The 21,122-nt window shown below is 46.2% G+C and overlaps 1 protein-coding gene across 1 annotated transcript in view; it reads left to right on the top strand.

Moving 5' to 3' along the window:
• Window positions 1-244: 244 nt before the first annotated feature.
• The window catches only part of megf11 (multiple EGF-like-domains 11), a 328,088-nt gene continuing 307,210 nt past the window's right edge, over window positions 245-21,122 (top strand). Inside the window, exon 1 of the mRNA XM_036968560.1 lies at window positions 245-320. Coding sequence (XP_036824455.1) covers window positions 260-320 — 61 coding nt within the window. The 5' untranslated portion in view covers window positions 245-259. The remainder of the gene's footprint in view (window positions 321-21,122) is intronic.

Here is a 21,122-nt window from a genome sequence, read left to right as displayed (position 1 = left end):
TCTCGCTCAATTTTATGTCCCATAATGCCTGTCTTCTTCCCTCTGTGTCTCATTCTGTTTTGAAGAAAGCAGGGTCACTCTCTTTAACCTGATGTCCCATAATGCCTGTCTTCTTCCCTCTGTGTCTCATTTTGTTTTGAAGAAAGCAGGGTCACTCTCTTTAACCTGATGTCCCATAATGCCTGTCTTCTTCCCCCTGTGTCTCTTTCTCTCCCGCAGGATCAGCTATAAGACGGCTTACCGGCGAGGAGTCCGGACCATGTACCGGCGCCGCTCACAGTGTTGCCCGGGTTACTTTGAGAGGGGAGACATGTGTGTCCGTAAGTGTATTTTCCTGTTTTATTAACACATGTCCCAGAATGCACTTGGATGTACTGTCCCAGAATGCACTAGGATGTACTGTTCCATGATGCCCTAGGATGCACTGTCTCAGCACTAGGCTGTCTCAGCACTAGGATGTCTCAGCACTAGGATGTCTCAGCACTAGGATGTCTCAGCACTAGGATGTCTCAGCACTAGACTGTCTCAGCACTAGACTGTCTCAGCACTAGGATGTCTCAGCACTAGGATGTCTCAGGACTAGGATGTCTCAGCACTAGGATGTCTCAGCACTAGGATGTCTCAGCACTAGACTGTCTCAGCACTAGGATGTCTCAGCACTAGACTGTCTCAGCACTAGGATGTCTCAGCACTAGACTGTCTCAGCACTAGGATGTCTCAGCACTAGACTGTCTCAGCACTAGGATGTCTCAGCACTAGACTGTCTCAGCACTAGACTGTCTCAGCACTAGACTGTCTCAGCACTAGGATGTCTCAGCACTAGGATGTCTCAGCACTAGGATGTCTCAGCACTAGACTGTCTCAGCACTAGACTGTCTCAGCACTAGGATGTCTCAGCACTAGGATGTCTCAGCACTAGGATGTCTCAGCACTAGACTGTCTCAGCACTAGACTGTCTCAGCACTAGACTTTCGAGGCACTAGACTGTCGAGGCACAAGGATGTCGAGGCACTAGAATGTCTCAGCACTAGGATGTCTCAGCACTAGGATGTCTCAGCACTAGGATGTCTCAGCACTAGACTGTCTCAGCACTAGACTGTCTCAGCACTAGGATGTCTTAACACTAGACTGTCGAGGCACTAGACTGTCGAGGCACAAGGATGTCGAGGCACTAGGATGTCGAGGCACTAGAATGTCTCAGCACTAGGATGTCTCAGCACTAGGATGTCTCAGCACTAGACTGTCTCAGCACTAGACTGTCTCAGCACTAGGATGTCTCAGCACTAGGATGTCTCAGCACTAGGATGTCTCAGCACTAGACTTTCTCAGCACTAGACTGTCTCAGCACTAGACTGTCTCAGCACTAGGATGTCTCAGCACTTGACTGTCTCAGCACTAGGATGTCTCAGCACTTGACTGTCTCAGCACTAGGATGTCTCAGCACTAGGATGTCTCAGCACTAGGATGTCTCAGCACTAGACTGTCTCAGCACTAGACTGTCTCAGCACTAGACTGTCTCAGCACTAGACTGTCGAGGCACTAGACTGTCGAGGCACAAGGATGTCGAGGCACTAGACTGTCGAGGCACTAGGATGTCTCAGCACTAGGATGTCTCAGCACTAGGATGTCTCAGCACTTGACTGTCTCAGCACTTGACTGTCGAGGCACTAGACTGTCGAGGCACTTGACTGTCGAGGCACAAGGATGTCGAGGCACTAGACTGTCTCAGCACTAGGATGTCTCAGCACTAGGATGTCTCAGCACTAGACTGTCTCAGCACTAGGATGTCTCAGCACTAGGATGTCTCAGCACTAGACTGTCTCAGCACTAGGATGTCTCAGCACTAGGATGTCTCAGCACTTGACTGTCTCAGCACTTGACTGTCGAGGCACTAGACTGTCGAGGCACTAGACTGTCGAGGCACAAGGATGTCGAGGCACTAGACTGTCGAGGCACTAGACTGTCGAGGCACTAGGATGTCGAGGCACTAGACTGTCGAGGCACTAGACTGTCGAGGCACAAGACTGTCGAGGCACTAGACTGTCGAGGTACAAGGATGTCGAGGCACTAGACTGTCGAGGCACAAGGATGTCGAGGCACTAGACTGTCGAGGCACAAGGATGTCGAGGCACTAGACTGTCGAGGCACTAGACTGTCGAGGCACTAGACTGTCGAGGCACAAGGATGTCGAGGCACTAGACTGTCGAGGCACAAGGATGTCGAGGCACTAGACTGTCGAGGCACTAGACTGTCGAGGCACTAGGATGTCGAGGCACTAGACTGTCGAGGCACTAGACTGTCGAGGCACTAGACTGTCGAGGCACTAGACTGTCGAGGCACAAGGATGTCGAGGCACTAGACTGTCGAGGCACAAGGATGTCCAATTAAAACCCTTTGCCAGGTGTTATTGGTTTTAATTGGACATACAAGGCTTTAGCAGGTGTTATGGGTTTTAATTGGACATACAAGGCTTTACCAGGTGTTATTGGTTTTAATTGGACATACAAGGCTTTAGCAGGTGTTATTGGTTTTAATTGGACGTACAAGGCCTTATCAGGTGTTCTGTGTTTTAATTGGACGTACAAGGCCTTACCAGGTGTTCTGGGTTTTAATTGGACATACAAGGCTTTAGCAGGTGTTATGGGTTTTAATTGGACATACAAGGCTTTACCAGGTGTTATTGGTTTTAATTGGACATACAAGGCTTTAGCAGGTGTTATTGGTTTTAATTGGACGTACAAGGCCTTATCAGGTGTTCTGTGTTTTAATTGGACGTACAAGGCCTTATCAGGTGTTCTGGGTTTTAATTGGACGTACAAGGCCTTACCAGGTGTTATGGGTTTTAATTGGACATACAAGGCTTTGCCAGGTGTTATTGGTTTTAATTGGACATACAAGGCTTTAGCAGGTGTTATTGGTTTTAATTGGACGTACAAGGCCTTATCAGGTGTTCTGTGTTTTAATTGGACGTACAAGGCCTTATCAGGTGTTCTGGGTTTTAATTGGACGTACAAGGCCTTACCAGGTGTTATGGGTTTTAATTGGACATACAAGGCTTTGCCAGGTGTTATTGGTTTTAATTGGACATACAAGGCTTTAGCAGGTGTTATTGGTTTTAATTGGACGTACAAGGCCTTATCAGGTGTTCTGTGTTTTAATTGGACGTACAAGGCCTTATCAGGTGTTCTGGGTTTTAATTGGACGTACAAGGCCTTACCAGGTGTTATGGGTTTTAATTGGACATACAAGGCTTTGCCAGGTGTTCTGAGTTTCATATTTTCTTCTGCTACATTCTATGCATAAGTGTGATCTTTCATGAAATGTATGATTTATTGGTACAGTTATATAAATTCAGTCGTGCTTGTAACCTCTTTGACTGTGGCCCACGCGGAGGTGTGGCTGCCTAGGAGGAACAATTGAGTAGAGTTTGTCTTTGTGTCCAGTCGGTGGCCTGACGGATTACACTGCGTGTGTGTGTGTGCATGTGCGTGTGCGTGCGCGCGTGTGTGTGTGTGCGTGTGCATATGAGCGTGTGCGTGCGTGTGAGCGTGTGTGTGTGTGCGTGTGCGTGTGTGTGTGTGTGTGTGGTGTAGCCTGGAGCCTGAGGCTGTATTTCACCGTGGGGTACCTGCCAGTCTAGCCTCGTTGCAAGCCTGGGGAAGTTCCTTTGCAGAAATCACCTAAAGAGGGGTTTGGAATCTGGTGTAAATCAGTAACGCCTTGCAACTCTGCCAAACCAATGAAATGCCTTGCTTTGGTCGGAGCTTCACCCCACAAGTGCCGTTCGGAGCAACAGCGAGGACTAAATGTCAACAAAACAACCACTGCCGACTAAACAGTTTAGAATGTTTGCAGCACGCTCGTTTTCACCAGCGTTTTGCAAACAGGGAGAAATAGCTACAATGCTGGACAAATCAATATAAATAAGGGATATTTTTGCTGTAAAGGCTAGCATGAGGGACAAGAAGTAGCTAGCCACAATTGAGGTTCGTTTTGAGAAAAGTCAGGTAACCTTTTAAGCTACCTACCTCATTGTAATCCATAGCAGGAAATTCATAGAACGGTGTCTACATCTTTGATGTGTTTGAAAACTTTAAAAAAAATTCCGTTCAAGCCATTTACAACGAGCCCATCCTCCTACAGCTCCTCCCACCAGCCTCCTCTGCTTCCAAGGTATAACTAACGATCTACCTGCTAATTAAATATTTCTCGTGATTATAAAGCCAGTAACATTTTAATAAACACAGCATATTATTGACCTAAAAGGTTAGCTGTGTTAGCCCAGTCGCTAGCTTATCCAGGGTCAGAGATGCATACAACAACCATGTACTGTCTATCATATATATATATATATATATATATATATATATATATATATGATAGACAGTACAGATTTGAAGTGATTTTGTTGTTTTAGGCATCTGCTTGGGCTTCTTGCAATTTGCAGTCTAGCCATCTAGCTAGCTATCTTAACAAATGGCCTACTATAACCAGCTAGCCATCTAGCTAGCTATCTTAACAAATGGCCTACTATAACCAGCTAGCCATCTAGCTAGCTATCTTAACAAATGGCCTACTATAACCAGCTAGCCATATAGCTAGCTATCTTAACAAATGGTCTACTATAACCAGCTAGCCATCTAGCTAGCTATCTTAACAAATGGCCTACTATAACCAGCTAGCCAGCTAGCTAGCTATCTTAACAAATGGCCTACTATAACCAGCTAGCCATCTAGCTAGCTATCTTAACAAATGGCCTACTATAACCAGCTAGCCAGCTAGCTAGCTATCTTAACAAATGGCCTACTATAACCAGCTAGCCATATAGCTAGCTATCTTAACAAATGGTCTACTATAACCAGCTAGCCATCTAGCTAGCTATCTTAACAAATGGCCTACTGTAACCAGCTAGCCATCTAGCTAGCTATCTTAACAAATGGCCTACTGTAACCAGCTAGCCATCTAGCTAGCTATCTTAACAAATGGCCTACTGTAACCAGCTAGCCATCTAGCTAGCTATCTTAACAAATGGCCTACTGTAACCAGCTAGCCATCTAGCTAGCTATCTTAACAAATGGTCTACTATAACCAGCTAGCCATCTAGCTAGCTATCTTAACAAATGGCCTACTGTAACCAGCTAGCCATCTAGCTAGCTATCTTAACAAATGGTCTACTATAACCAGCTAGCCATCTAGCTAGCTATCTTAACAAATGGCCTACTATAACCAGCTAGCCAGCTAGCTAGCTATCTTAACAAATGGCCTACTATAACCAGCTAGCCATCTAGCTAGCTATCTTAACAAATGGCCTACTATAACCAGCTAGCCAGCTAGCTAGCTATCTTAACAAATGGCCTACTATAACCAGCTAGCCAGCTAGCTAGCTATCTTAACAAATGGCCTACTATAACCAGCTAGCCAGCTAGCTAGCTATCTTAACAAATGGTCTACAATAGCCATCTAGCTAGCTATCTTAACAAATGGCCTACTATAACCAGCTAGCCAGCTAGCTAGCTATCTTAACAAATGGCCTACTATAACCAGCTAGCCAGCTAGCTAGCTATCTTAACAAATGGTCTACAATAGCCATCTAGCCAGCTAGTTAATAACATATATATATATTTTTTTACATTTAAAAATGTATTTACTTAGGTTCTCCCACTGCCTCTGTTTTTTTGGGGTCTTACAAAAACGAAATGATTTGCAATCTTTTCGATTTTTGCGGTGGTAGCAAAGCGTAGCCATGTGGGCGAATGGAGACAAGGCAAAAACGTGTGTTTGTCATCAGAGCAGTTGTGACGTTTGACTTTACCGGTGTAATCCACTACCAATTTCAATAAACATAAATCACAGACTGCTGGCCACACAGAAAACTAGCTCTTAATAAAACATATTCAACGACTCTCTACAAAATGTGTCCTACCCAGACAGACAACTGTGGCCCTTCTATGGACGCCAGTGGACCATTCAAACCGTTTTTACAATACACAATTCTCCAGTGATTTTGTAGGTATAGCAACACGAGACCACTGACAGTCTAGCCTGGTTTTGTCATGTACTGTCATGTTGTGTCTTGTCTCTGTCCTTTCCCTTCACCCTGTCTCCCTCTGCTGGTCGTTGTTAGGTTACCTTTTCTCCCCCAGCTGTGCCTTGTCTCCTCCTAACCACCTCGTCACCCCGTTTCCCACCTGTTCCCTTTTTCCCTCTGATTAGGTCCCTATATCTCTCTCTGTTTTTGTTCCTGTCCTTGTCGGATTCTTGTTTGTTGTGTTTCATGCCTGAACCAGACTGTCGTCATGTTTGCTGTAACCTTGTCTTGTCCTGTCGGAATCTGCCGGTCCGTCTGAGCCTACCTATGTTTGGTAATTAAAGAAGCTCTGTTTAAGTTAATTCGCTTTTGGGTCCTCATTCACTCACCGTAACAGAAGAATCCGACCAAGAATGGACCCAGCGACTTCGGATCCTCTCCACTCAGCCGTCGGGATCCAGGGAGCGATGCTAGGCAGACACGAGCAGGAAGTGTCTGCTGCTCGACATGCCGTTGAGACCCTGGCCACCCAAGTCTCCAACCTCACAGAACAGGTTCACCATCTCCGCCTCGATCCACCGGCCACTTCCAGGGCTTTCGAATCTCCGGAGCCCAGAATCAATAACCCGCCGTGTTACTCTGGGGAGCCCACTGAATGCCGCTCGTTCCTCACCCAGTGTGATATTGTGTTTTCTCTCCAGCCCAACACTTACTCCAGGAGCACTGCTCGTGTCGCCTACGTCATATCTCTCCTTATTGGACGGGCTCGTGAGTGGGGCACGGCAATCTGGGAGGCAAGGGCTGAGTGTACTAACCAGTATCAGGACTTTAAGGAGGAGATGATACGGGTTTTTGATCGATCTGTTTTTGGGGAGGAGGCTTCCAGGGCCCTGTCTTCCCTATGTCAAGGCAATCGATCCATAACAGACTACTCTATTGAGTTTCGCACTCTTGCTGTCTCCAGTGGCTGGAACGAGCCGGCCTTGCTCGCTCGTCTTCTGGAGGGTCTCCGCGCAGAGGTAAAGGATGAGATTCTCTCCCGGGAGGTTCCTTCCAGCGTGGATTCCTTTGATTGAACTCGCTATTCGCATTGAGCGACGGGTTGATCTTCGTCACCGAGCTCGTGCAAAGGAGCTCGCGCTCTCCGTCGCCCCCCTCTCCGCATCACTACCATCTTCCTCTGCCGGCTCGGGTGCTGAGCCCATGCAGCTGGGAGGTATCCGCATCTCGACTAAGGAGAGGGAACGGAGAATCACCAACCGCCTCTGTCTCTATTGCGGTTCCGCTGGTCATTTTGTCACTTCATGTCCAGTAAAAGGCCAGAGCTCGTCAGTAAGCGGAGGGCTACTGGCTACTGGTGAGCGCTACTACTCCTGTCTCTCCTTCAAGATCCTGCACTACCTTGTCGGTCCATCTACGCTGGACCGGTTCGTCAGCTGCCTGCAGTGCCTTAATAGACTCTGGGGCGGAGGGCTGTTTTATGGACGAGACCTGGGCTCGGGAACATGACATTCCTCTCAGACAGTTAATGGAGCCCACGGCCTTGTTCGCCCTGGATGGTAGTCCTCTCCCCAGGATTCAGCGTGAGACGCTACCTTTAACCCTCACTGTTTCTGGTAATCATAGTGAAACCATTTCTTTTTTAATTTTTCGTTCACCTTTTACACCTGTTGTTTTGGGCCATCCCTGGCTAGTTTGTCATAATCCTTCCATTAATTGGTCTAGTAATTCTATCCTCTCCTGGAACGTCTCTTGTCATGTGAAATGTTTAATGTCTGCTATCCCTCCTGTTTCCTCTGTCTCTTCTTCACAGGAGGAGCCTGGTGATTTGACAGGGGTGCCTGGGGAATATCACGATCTGCGCACAGTGTTCAGTCGGTCCAGGGCCACCTCTCTTCCTCCACACCGGTCGTATGATTGTAGTATTGATCTCCTTCCGGGAACCACCCCCCCCCGGGGTAGACTATACTCTCTGTCGGCTCCCGAACGTAAGGCTCTCGAAGATTATTTGTCTGTAGCTCTTGACGCCGGTACCATAGTCCCCTCCTCCTCTCCCGCCGGAGCGGGGTTTTTTTTTGTCAAGAAGAAGGACGGGTCTCTGCGTCCCTGCATAGATTATCGAGGGCTGAATGACATAACAGTGAAGAATCGTTATCCGCTTCCTCTTATGTCTTCAGCCTTCGAGATCCTGCAGGGAGCCAGGTTTTTCACTAAGTTGGACCTTCGTAACGCTTACCATCTCGTGCGCATCAGGGAGGGGGACGAGTGGAAGACGGCGTTTAACACTCCGTTAGGGCACTTTGAATACCGGGTTCTTCCTTTCGGCCTCGCTAACGCTCCAGCTGTCTTTCAGGCATTAGTCAATGATGTCCTGAGAGACATGCTGAACATCTTTGTTTTCGTTTACCTTGACGATATCCTGATTTTTTCACCGTCACTCCAGATTCATGTTCAGCACGTTCGACGTGTCCTCCAGCGCCTTTTAGAGAATTGTCTTTTTGTGAAGGCTGAGAAGTGCACTTTTCATGCCTCCTCCGTCACATTTCTCGGTTCTGTTATTTCCGCTGAAGGCATTAAGATGGATCCCGCTAAAGTCCAAGCTGTCATTGATTGGCCCGTCCCTAAGTCACGCGTCGAGCTGCAGCGCTTTCTCGGCTTCGCGAACTTCTATCGTCGTTTCATCCGTAATTTCGGTCAGGTGGCAGCTCCTCTCACAGCCCTTACTTCTGTCAAGACGTGCTTTAAGTGGTCCGTTTCCGCCCAGGGAGCTTTTGATCTCCTCAAGAATCGTTTTACATCCGCTCCTATCCTTGTTACACCTGACGTCTCTAGACAGTTCGTTGTCGAGGTTAACGCGTCAGAGGTGGGCGTGGGAGCCATTCTTTCTCAGCGCTCCCTCTCTGACGACAAGGTCCACCCATGCGCGTATTTTTCTCATCGCCTGTCGCCGTCGGAACGTAACTATGATGTGGGTAACCGCGAACTGCTCGCCATCCGGTTAGCCCTAGGCGAATGGCGACAGTGGTTGGAGGGGGCGACCGTTCCTTTTGTCGTTTGGACTGACCATAGGAACCTTGAGTACATCCGTTCTGCCAAACGACTTAATGCGCGTCAGGCGCGTTGGGCGCTGTTTTTCGCTCGTTTCGAGTTCGTGATTTCTTATCGTCCGGGCTCTAAGAACACCAAGCCTGATGCTTTGTCTCGTCTCTTCAGTTCTTCAGCAGCCTCCACTGACCCCGAGGGGATTCTCCCTGAGGGGCGTGTTGTCGGGTTGACTGTCTGGGGAATTGAGAGGCAGGTAAAACAAGCGCTCACTCACACTCCGTCGCCGCGCGCTTGTCCTAGGAACCTTCTTTTCGTTCCCGTTCCTACTCGTCTGGCCGTTCTTCAGTGGGCTCACTCTGCCAAGTTAGCCGGCCACCCTGGCGTTCGGGGTACGCTTGCTTCCATTCGCCAGCGTTTTTGGTGGCCCACCCGGGAGCATGACACGCGTCGTTTCGTGGCTGCTTGTTCGGTCTGCGCACAGACTAAGTCCGGTAACTCTCCTCCTGCCGGCCGTCTCAGGCCGCTTCCTATTCCCTCTCGACCGTGGTCTCACATCGCCTTAGATTTTGTCACCGGACTGCCTTCGTCAGCGGGGAAGACTGTTATTCTTACGGTTGTCGATAGGTTCTCTAAGGCGGCTCATTTCATTCCCCTTGCTAAGCTTCCTTCTGCTAAAGAGACGGCACAAATCATCATCGAGAATGTTTTCAGAATTCATGGCCTTCCGTCAGACGTCGTTTCGGACAGAGGTCCGCAATTCACGTCTCAATTTTGGAGGGAGTTTTGCCGTTTGATTGGGGCTTCCGTCAGTCTCTCTTCCGGCTTTCACCCCCAGTCTAACGGTCAAGCAGAACGGGCCAATCAGACTATTGGTCGCATCTTACGCAGTCTTTCTTTTCGCAACCCTGCGTCTTGGTCAGAACAGCTCCCCTGGGCAGAATACGCCCACAACTCGCTTCCTTCGTCTGCGACCGGGCTATCTCCTTTTCAGAGTAGCCTCGGGTACCAGCCTCCGCTGTTCTCATCTCAGTTCGCCGAGTCCAGCGTCCCCTCCGCTCAGGCTTTTGTCCAACGTTGCGAGCGCACCTGGAAGAGGGTCAGGTCTGCACTTTGCCGTTATAGGACGCAGACTGTGAGGGCTGCTAATAAGCGTAGAACTAAGAGTCCTAGATATTGTCGCGGTCAGAGAGTTTGGCTCTCCACTCAGAACCTTCCCCTTAAGACGGCTTCTCGCAAGTTGACCCCGCGGTTCATTGGTCCGTTCCGTATTTCTCGGGTCATTAATCCTGTCGCAGTTCGACTTCTTCTTCCGCGATACCTTCGTCGCGTCCACCCGGTCTTCCATGTCTCCTGCATCAAGCCCGTCCTTCGCGCCCCCGCTCGTCTCCCCCCCCCCCCCCCCATCCTTGTCGAGGGCGCACCCATCTACAGGGTCCGTAGAATTTTGGACATGCGTCCTCGGGGCCGTGGTCACCAGTACCTCGTTGATTGGGAGGGGTACGGTCCTGAGGAGAGGAGTTGGGTTCCCTCTCGGGACGTGCTGGACCGTGCGCTGATCGAGGATTTCCTCCGTTGCCGCCAGGTTTCCTCCTCGAGTGCGCCAGGAGGCGCTCGGTGAGTGGGGGGGTACTGTCATGTACTGTCATGTTGTGTCTTGTCTCTGTCCTTTCCCTTCACCCTGTCTCCCTCTGCTGGTCGTTGTTAGGTTACCTTTTCTCCCCCAGCTGTGCCTTGTCTCCTCCTAACCACCTCGTCACCCCGTTTCCCACCTGTTCCCTTTTTCCCTCTGATTAGGTCCCTATATCTCTCTCTGTTTTTGTTCCTGTGCTTGTCGGATTCTTGTTTGTTGTGTTTCATGCCTGAACCAGACTGTCGTCATGTTTGCTGTAACCTTGTCTTGTCCTGTCGGAATCTGCCGGTCCGTCTGAGCCTACCTATGTTTGGTAATTAAAGAAGCTCTGTTTAAGTTAATTCGCTTTTGGGTCCTCATTCACTCACCGTAACAGGTTTAAAGACTGAATGTTTTGATCACACACACAGAAGGTTGGAAAGATCAGCCATAGGACAGCCACCCTGAAGCAGTCTTAGGGGTTCGTTTTTAGGGGTTAGGGTGTCTTGCTGAAGGGCACAACAGCCATAGGTGGCATCTAGAATTTGTCCATAGTGTCCTTCTCTATCTATCTATCTATCTATCTATCTATCTATCTATCTATCTATCTATCTATCTATCTATCTCTCTCTCTCTCTCTCTCTCTCTCTCTCTCTCTCTCTCTCTCTCTCTCTCTCTCTCTCTCTCTCTCTCTCTCTCTCTCTCTCTCTCTCTCTCTCTCTCTCTCTCTCTCTCTCTCTCTCTCTCTCTCTCTCTCTCTCTCTCTCTCTCTCTCTCTCTCTCTCTCTCTCTCTCTCGCTCTCTCTCTCTCTCTCTCTCTCTCTCTCTCTCTCTCTCTCTCTCTCTCCCTCCCTCCCCCCAGGTTAAAGTGATACATCCTAAGGTCTCTAGGAGGGCGGTGGAACTTTCTGCTGTGTCTGAACAAGCTCCTCTCTTGTTAATCTGAGTTATAATCCCGTCTGTTAGGGCCTCTCACCAGCAGGATTAAGGGATTATGTAGGCCAGCAGCCAGCCTTAGTTAGCATGCTGACACAAAAGAGTGGAATTAGGGACAGCTTCTATCACACTGCAGGTATTAGGGATAGAATATGTCCCAAATGATACCCTACCCTACATAGTGCACTACTTATAGTCGAAAATAGTGCACTATATGGTGAATAGGGTTCCATGGGGCTCTGGTCTAAAGTAGTGCACTATATGGCGAATAGTGTGCAATTCGGGACGAACCACACCTTTCAATACTGGAGGTGTTAAAGGAGGTTTCAATAATATCTGGGCTTTACTGAAGGTGATAAAGATGAAACTCTTTCTCCCTTCATTATTAATGCAGCTCAGAGCACTATAGCCTGGTCCCAGATCTATTTGTGACACCAACCAAACAGATCTGGGGCCAGGCTACTAAAGGCAAGACAATACAAACAGATCTGGGACCAGACTACCTCGTAAACAGATCTGGGACCAGGCTACCTCGTAAACAGATCTGGGACCAGGCTACTAAAGGCAAGACAACACAAATAGATCTGGGACCAGGCTACTAAAGGCAAGACAACGCAAATAGATCTGGGACCAGAATACCTCGTAAACTGATCTGGGACCAGGCTACTAAAGGCAAGACAACAAAAATAGATCTGGGACCAGGCTACCTCGTAAACTGATCTGGGACCAGGCTACCTCGTAAACAGATCTGGGACCAGGCTACCTCGTAAACAGATCTGGGACCAGGCTACCTCGTAAACTGATCTGGGACCAGGATACCTCGTAAATAGATCTGGGACCAGGCTACTAAAGGCAAGACAACACAAATTGATCTGGGACCAGGCTACCTCGTAAACTGATCTGGAACCAGGATACCTCGTAAACAGATCTGGGACCAGGCTACTAAAGGCAAGACAACACAAATAGATCTGGGACCAGGCTACCTCGTAAACAGATCTGGGACCAGGCTGCCTCGTAAATAGATCTGAGACCAGGCTACCTCGTAAACTGATCTGGGACCAGGATACCTCGTAAATAGATCTGGGACCAGGCTACTAAAGGCAAGACAACACAAATAGATCTGGGACCAGGCTACCTCGTAAACTGATCTGGGACCAGGATACCTCGTAAACAGATCTGGGACCAGGCTACTAAAGGCAAGACAACACAAATAGATTTGGGACCAGGCTACCTCGTAAACAGATCTGGGACCAGGCTACCTCGTAAATAGATCTGGGACCAGGCTACCTCGTAAACAGATCTGGGACCAGGCTACCTCGTAAGTGCTTCTGAAGGCTGTTTCTTGTCTCTCCATTTGAGGTTTGAGGGGTTGATCGGGTTCATTTGAGAGAGAGATAAAGAGAGAGTAAGTGAGAGAGAGACAGGGAGTGAAGGGGAGAAGGAGAGATGAAGGGAGGGAGGGAGAGGGGAGAGGGAGAGAGAGAGGGATTGAGGAAGGAGAGAGAGAGGGAAGGAAGGGGAGAGGGAAGGGGAGAGGGGGAGGGAGGGGGAGAGAGAGAGGGAAGGGGGGGAGAGAGAGAGGGAAGGTTAGAGTGAGAGAGAGAGAGAGAGAGATATATATACAGAGAGAGAGAGAGAGAGAGAGAGAAATACACAGAGAGACAGAAAGAGAAAGAGAGAGAGAGAGAGAGAGAGAGAGAGAGAAATACACAGAGAGACAGAAAGAGAGAGAGAGAGAGAGATACAGAGAGAGAGAGAGAGAGAGATACACAGAGACAGAAAGAGAGAGAGAGAGAGAGAGAAATACACAGAGAGACAGAAAGAGAGAGAGAGAAATACACAGAGAGACAGAAAGAGAGAGAGAGAGAGAGAGGTAGAGAGATACACAGAGAGACAGAAAGAGAGAGAGAGAGAGAGAGAGAGAGGTAGAGAGATACACAGAGAGACAGAAAGAGAGAGAGAGAGAGAGAGAGCGAGAGAGTATTCCATAATGAGTCCTGGGTGTTTCAGTAGGAGCTGTCTTGTAAAGCCACTTCACTTCCCCTGGAGCTAAAGTATGTTTTATGCCCTTTAATTTGAAGACTGTACTGTGGTCATTGGTGTGTGTTCAGTCTCTTCAGTAACTCATTAAATTATTGCAATTGTCGAATTTGAAAAAAAATGCATGAAGTTTTAATCTAAAGACCTATGCAATTTCTATGAAGGCTTCCGACCTCCCACACAGCTTCGCAAAAATGTGAGCCCCCTATTCAGCCCCTTCAAGAGGTTATAAGCCCCTATGCCGCGGCTATGAAGGCTCATAAGCCCCTTTAGAGCTCCAGTTGTTTCCACCACCATCAGCTGTGCAGAAGGACATGCTCAATGTGTTCTAGATAGAGACAGGAAGTGCTCGATGTGTTCTAGATAGAGACAGGAAGTGCTTGATGTGTTCTAGATAGAGACAGGAAGTGCTTGATGTGTTCTAGATAGAGACAGGAAGTGCTCGATGTGTTCTAGATAGAGACAGGAAGTGCTCGATTTGTTCTAGATAGAGACAGGAAGTGCTAGATGTGTTCTAGATAGAGACAGGAAGTGTTAGATGTGTTCTAGATAGAGACAGGAAGTGCTTGATGTGTTCTAGATAGGGTCAGGAAGTGCTAGATGTGTTCTAGAGAGAGACAGGAAGTGCTAGATGTGTTCTAGAGAGAGACAGGAAGTGCTAGATGTGTTCTAGAGAGAGACAGGAAGTGCTAGATGTGTTCTAGAGAGAGACAGGAAGTGCTAGATGTGTTCTAGAGAGAGACAGGAAGTGCTAGATGTGTTCTAGAGAGAGACAGGAAGTACTATATGTGTTCTAGAGAGAGACAGGAAGTGCTAGATGTGTTCTAGAGAGAGACAGGAAGTGGTAGATGTGTTCTAGATAGAGACAGGAAGTGCTAGATATGTTCTAGATAGAGACAGGAAGTGTTAGATGTGGAGTTAGTTGAGGAGGTTTAATAAGTCAGTTGGAGGTTTAATAAGTTAGTTGAAGGAGATTTAATATGTTAGTTGGTTTAATAAGTTAGTTGAAGGAGATTTAATAAGTAAGTTGGAGGTTTAATAGGTTAGTTGGAGGTTTAATAAGTTAGTTAAAGGAGATTTAATAAGTTAGTTGGAGGTTGAATAAAGTTAGTTGGAGGTTTAATAAGTTAGTTGGAGATTTAATAAGTTAGTTGGAGGTTTAATAAGTTAGTTGGAGGAGGTTTAATAAGTTAGTTGGAGGTTTAATAAGTTGAAGGAGGTTTAATAACTTAGTTGGGGGTTTAATGAAGTTAGTTGAAGGAGGTTTAATAAGTTAGTTTGAGGTTTAATAAGTTGAAGGAGGTTTAATAACTTAGTTGGGGGTTTAATGAAGTTAGTTGAAGGAGGTTTAATAAATTAGTTGGTTTAATAAGTTGAAGGAGGTTAAATAAGGTTCGCGGCAGTAATCAGAGGAACATTTAACAGTTTTAACGATGGAGAATGATAATGAGATTTCTCTCTCTTAACCAGAAATAGATTGTTCTGCCTTAGATCTTTCCCCCTCGTTCTCATTCTCTTCTGGCTTTGTTGCTTCTTTCTCTAACACTTCAAAGATAAATTAGGGTGCCATAGTGCCCTGGTCAAAAGTAGTGCACTATATAGGGAATAGGGTGCTATTTCAGCCTCTGTGTGCTAGATAGAGAGAAATCTTTGGAGAGGTTAGTGTTTGATAGGTTCTGTAGGACAAGCATCTCATCTTCTCTGATGATTGATTTAAGCAGAAGCTAGATCACATCGTCACATGTACTGTACTGTATTACTCTTAGCCATCTCTCCACAGACAGTCAGTCAGTGTTAAAACAGCATTGCTAGTTTGTGAAGTGCTTTTTTGTTTACCTAACCTCTACCATGTGTTATCGCAACTGCTTCTGGCCTTTGTAGATTACAACAAAAGGGGAAAGAGAGCCTTAGGGCGTTTTCACATTGTGAAATTCGGTACCCTGGTTCGGTTTCCTGAGAATTCTCGGTTTGAGAATTCTACAGAAGACGTTTTTTTTTCCTTTCAAAAGAGCTGAAAATAACAGTTTCAGGGTGACAATTTGCAAGACAAACATTCTACATGACGTTAGCAAGCTAGCCTGTTTACGACGGCGGGGGGGGGGGGAGGAGTTCTACTCGACTTGTGCTGCCTCACCACAATACCTGGCACACAGGTCCTGGATCTTGGACTCGCTACTCACACAGGTCCAGGGTTCGTTGGTGTTTTATAGAATGGTACAGTGTACTAAACGCCCTAGGGTCTGGATATTACACAAGACAGTGCCCTAGGACAAGAGTCTTACACCAGGATAAGTCCTACACCAGGAAAAGAGTCTTATACCAGGACAAGAGTCTTACACCAGCACAAGAGTCTTACACCAGGACAATAGTCTTACACCAGGATAAGAGGACAATAGTCTTACACCAGGATAAGAGTCTTACACCAGGACAAGAGTCTTACACCATAACAAGAGTCTTACACCAGGATAAGAGTCTTACACCAGGATGAGAGTCTTACACCAGGGCAAGAGTCTTACACCAGGACAAGAGTATTACACCAAGATAAGAGTCTAACACTAGGACAATAGTCTTACACCAGGACAAGAGTCTTACACCAAGATAAGAGTCTTACACCAAGATAAGAGTCTTACACCAAGATAAGAGTCTTACACTAGGACAAGAGTCTTACACTAGGACAATAGTCTTACACTAGGACAATAGTATTACACCAGGACAAGAGTCTTACACTAGGACAATAGTCTTACACTAGGACAATAGTCTTACACCAGGACAAGAGGGTGCTAGGGCGCTAGGGCGCTGTCTTGTGTAATATCCACCAAGATAAGAGTGTTGCACCAGGACAATAGTCTTACACCAGGATAAGAGGAGAAGAGTCTTACATCAGGACAAGAGGACAAGAGTCTTACACTAGGACATGAGTCTTACACCAGGACAAGAGTCTTAAACTAGGATAAGAGTCTTACACCAGGACAAGAGTCTTACACCTTGACAAGAGTCTTACACCAGGATAAGAGGACAAGAGTCTTACACTAGGATAAGAGGACAAGAGTCTTACACCAGGATAAGAGTCTTACACTAGGACAATTGTCTTACACTAGGACAAGAGTCTTACACCAGGACAAGAGTCTTAAACTAGGATAAGAGTCTTACACCAGGACAAGAGTCTTACACCAGGACAAGAGTCTTACACCAGGATAAGAGGACAAGAGTCTTACACTGGGATAAGAGGACAAGAGTCTTACACCAGGATAAGAGTCTTACACTAGGACAATTGTCTTACACTAGGACAAGAGTTTTACACCAGGACAAGAGTCTTAAACTAGGATAAGAGTCTTACACCAGGACAAGAGTCTTAAACCAGGACAAGAGTCTTACACCAGGATAAGAGTCTTACACCAGGATAAGAGGACAAGAGTCTTACACCAGGATAAGAGTCTTACACTAGGATAAGAGGACAAGAGTCTTACACTAGGACAAGAGTCTTACACCAGGACAAGAGTCTTACACCAGGACAAGAATCTTACACCAGGATAAGAGGACAAGAGTCTTACACCAGGATAAGAGTCTTATACTAGGATAAGAGTCTTACACCAGGATAAGAGTCTTAAACTAGGATAAGAGTCTTACACCAGGATAAGAGCCTTACACTAGGACAATTGTCTTCCACTAGGACAAGAGTCTTACACCAGGACAAGAGTCTTAAACTAGGATAAGAGTCTTACACCAGGACAAGAGTCTTACACCTTGACAAGAGTCTTACACCAGGATAAGAGGACAAGAGTCTTACACTAGGATAAGAGGACAAGAGTCTTACACCAGGATAAGAGTCTTACACTAGGACAATTGTCTTACACTAGGACAAGAGTCTTACACCAGGACAAGAGTCTTAAACTAGGATAAGAGTCTTACACCAGGACAAGAGTCTTACACCAGGACAAGAGTCTTACACCAGGATAAGAGGACAAGAGTCTTACACTGGGATAAGAGGACAAGAGTCTTACACCAGGATAAGAGTCTTACACTAGGACAATTGTGTTACACTAGGACAAGAGTTTTACACCAGGACAAGAGTCTTAAACTAGGATAAGAGTCTTACACCAGGACAAGAGTCTTAAACCAGGACAAGAGTCTTACACCAGGACAAGAGTCTTACACCAGGATAAGAGTCTTACACCAGGACAAGAGTCTTACACCAGGACAAGAGTCTTACACCAAGATAAGAGTCTTACACCAAGATAAGAGTCTTACACCAAGATAAGAGTCTTACACTAGGACAAGAGTCTTACACCAGGACAAGAGTCTTACACCAGGATAAGTCTTACACTAGGATAAGAGGACAAGAGTCTTACACTAGGACAAGAGTCTTACACCAGGACAAGAGTCTTACACCAGGACAAGAATCTTACACCAGGATAAGAGTCTTAAACTAGGATAAGAGTCTTACACCAGGATAAGAGCCTTACACTAGGACAATTGTCTTCCACTAGGACAAGAGTCTTACACCAGGACAAGAGTCTTAAACTAGGATAAGAGTCTTACACCAGGACAAGAGTCTTACACCTTGACAAGAGTCTTACACCAGGATAAGAGGACAAGAGTCTTACACTAGGATAAGAGGACAAGAGTCTTACACCAGGATAAGAGTCTTACACTAGGACAATTGTCTTACACTAGGACAAGAGTCTTACACCAGGACAAGAGTCTTAAACTAGGATAAGAGTCTTACACCAGGACAAGAGTCTTACACCAGGACAAGAGTCTTACACCAGGATAAGAGGACAAGAGTCTTACACTGGGATAAGAGGACAAGAGTCTTACACCAGGATAAGAGTCTTACACTAGGACAATTGTCTTACACTAGGACAAGAGTCTTACACCAGGACAAGAGTCTTAAACTAGGATAAGAGTCTTACACCAGGACAAGAGTCTTAAACCAGGACAAGAGTCTTACACCAGGATAAGAGTCTTACACCAGGATAAGAGGACAAGAGACTTACACCAGGATAAGAGTCTTACACTAGGATAAGAGGACAAGAGTCTTACACTAGGACAAGAGTCTTACACCAGGACAAGAGTCTTACACCAGGACAAGAATCTTACACCAGGATAAGAGGACAAGAGTCTTACACCAGGATAAGAGTCTTATACTAGGATAAGAGTCTTACACCAGGATAAGAGTCTTAAACTAGGATAAGAGTCTTACACCAGGATAAGAGCCTTACACTAGGACAATTGTCTTCCACTAGGACAAGAGTCTTACACCAGGACAAGAGTCTTAAACTAGGATAAGAGTCTTACACCAGGACAAGAGTCTTACACCTTGACAAGAGTCTTACACCAGGATAAGAGGACAAGAGTCTTACACTAGGATAAGAGGACAAGAGTCTTACACCAGGATAAGAGTCTTACACTAGGACAATTGTCTTACACTAGGACAAGAGTCTTACACCAGGACAAGAGTCTTAAACTAGGATAAGAGTCTTACACCAGGACAAGAGTCTTACACCAGGACAAGAGTCTTACACCAGGATAAGAGGACAAGAGTCTTACACTGGGATAAGAGGACAAGAGTCTTACACCAGGATAAGAGTCTTACACTAGGACAATTGTCTTACACTAGGACAAGAGTTTTACACCAGGACAAGAGTCTTAAACTAGGATAAGAGTCTTACACCAGGACAAGAGTCTTAAACCAGGACAAGAGTCTTACACCAGGATAAGAGTCTTACACCAGGATAAGAGGACAAGAGTCTTACACCAGGATAAGAGTCTTACACTAGGATAAGAGGACAAGAGTCTTACACCAGGATAAGAGTCTTACACCAGGACAAGAGTCTTACACCAGGACAAGAGTCTTACACCAAGATAAGAGTCTTACACCAAGATAAGAGTCTTACACCAGGACAAGAGTCTTACACCAGGATAAGAGGACAAGAGTCTTACACTGGGATAAGAGGACAAGAGTCTTACACCAGGATAAGAGTCTTACACTAGAACAATTGTCTTACACTAGGACAAGAGTTTTACACCAGGACAAGAGTCTTAAACTAGGATAAGAGTCTTACACCAGGACAAGAGTCTTAAACCAGGACAAGAGTCTTACACCAGGATAAGAGTCTTACACCAGGATAAGAGGACAAGAGTCTTACACCAGGATAAGAGTCTTACACTAGGATAAGAGGACAAGAGTCTTACACCAGGATAAGAGTCTTACACCAGGACAAGAGTCTTACACCAGGACAAGAGTCTTACACCAAGATAAGAGTCTTACACCAAGATAAGAGTCTTACACCAAGATAAGAGTCTTACACTAGGACAAGAGTCTTACACTAGGACAATAGTCTTACACTAGGACAATAGTATTACACCAGGACAAGAGTCTTACACTAGGACAATAGTCTTACACTAGGACAATAGTCTTACACCAGGACAAGAGGGTGCTAGGGCGCTAGGGCGCTGTCTTGTGTAATATCCACCAAGATAAGAGTGTTGCACCAGGACAATAGTCTTACACCAGGATAAGAGGAGAAGAGTCTTACACCAGGACAAGAGGACAAGAGTCTTACACTAGGACAAGAGTCTTACACCAGGACAAGAGTCTTACACCAGGATAAGTCTTACACTAGGATAAGAGGACAAGAGTCTTACACTAGGACAAGAGTCTTACACCAGGACAAGAGTCTTACACCAGGACAAGAATCTTACACCAGGATAAGAGTCTTAAACTAGGATAAGAGTCTTACACCAGGATAAGAGCCTTACACTAGGACAATTGTCTTCCACTAGGACAAGAGTCTTACACCAGGACAAGAGTCTTAAACTAGGATAAGAGTCTTACACCAGGACAAGAGTCTTACACCTTGACAAGAGTCTTACACCAGGATAAGAGGACAAGAGTCTTACACTAGGATAAGAGGACAAGAGTCTTACACCAGGATAAGAGTCTTACACTAGGACAATTGTCTTACACTAGGACAAGAGTCTTACACCAGGACAAGAGTCTTAAACTAGGATAAGAGTCTTACACCAGGACAAGAGTCTTACACCAGGACAAGAGTCTTACACCAGGATAAGAGGACAAGAGTCTTACACTGGGATAAGAGGACAAGAGTCTTACACCAGGATAAGAGTCTTACACTAGGACAATTGTCTTACACTAGGACAAGAGTTTTACACCAGGACAAGAGTCTTAAACTAGGATAAGAGTCTTACACCAGGACAAGAGTCTTAAACCAGGACAAGAGTCTTACACCAGGATAAGAGTCTTACACCAGGATAAGAGGACAAGAGTCTTACACCAGCATAAGAGTCTTACACTAGGATAAGAGGACAAGAGTCTTACACTAGGACAAGAGTCTTACACCAGGACAAGAGTCTTACACCAGGACAAGAATCTTACACCAGGATAAGAGGACAAGAGTCTTACACCAGGATAAGAGTCTTATACTAGGATAAGAGTCTTAC

The sequence above is a fragment of the Oncorhynchus mykiss genome, chromosome 30 (assembly GCF_013265735.2).
Source record: "Oncorhynchus mykiss isolate Arlee chromosome 30, USDA_OmykA_1.1, whole genome shotgun sequence".
Taxonomy (NCBI): Eukaryota; Metazoa; Chordata; class Actinopteri; order Salmoniformes; family Salmonidae; genus Oncorhynchus; species Oncorhynchus mykiss.
The sequence above is the reverse complement of the archived record's forward strand: the minus strand, read 5'-3'. Positions and strand labels throughout refer to the sequence as shown.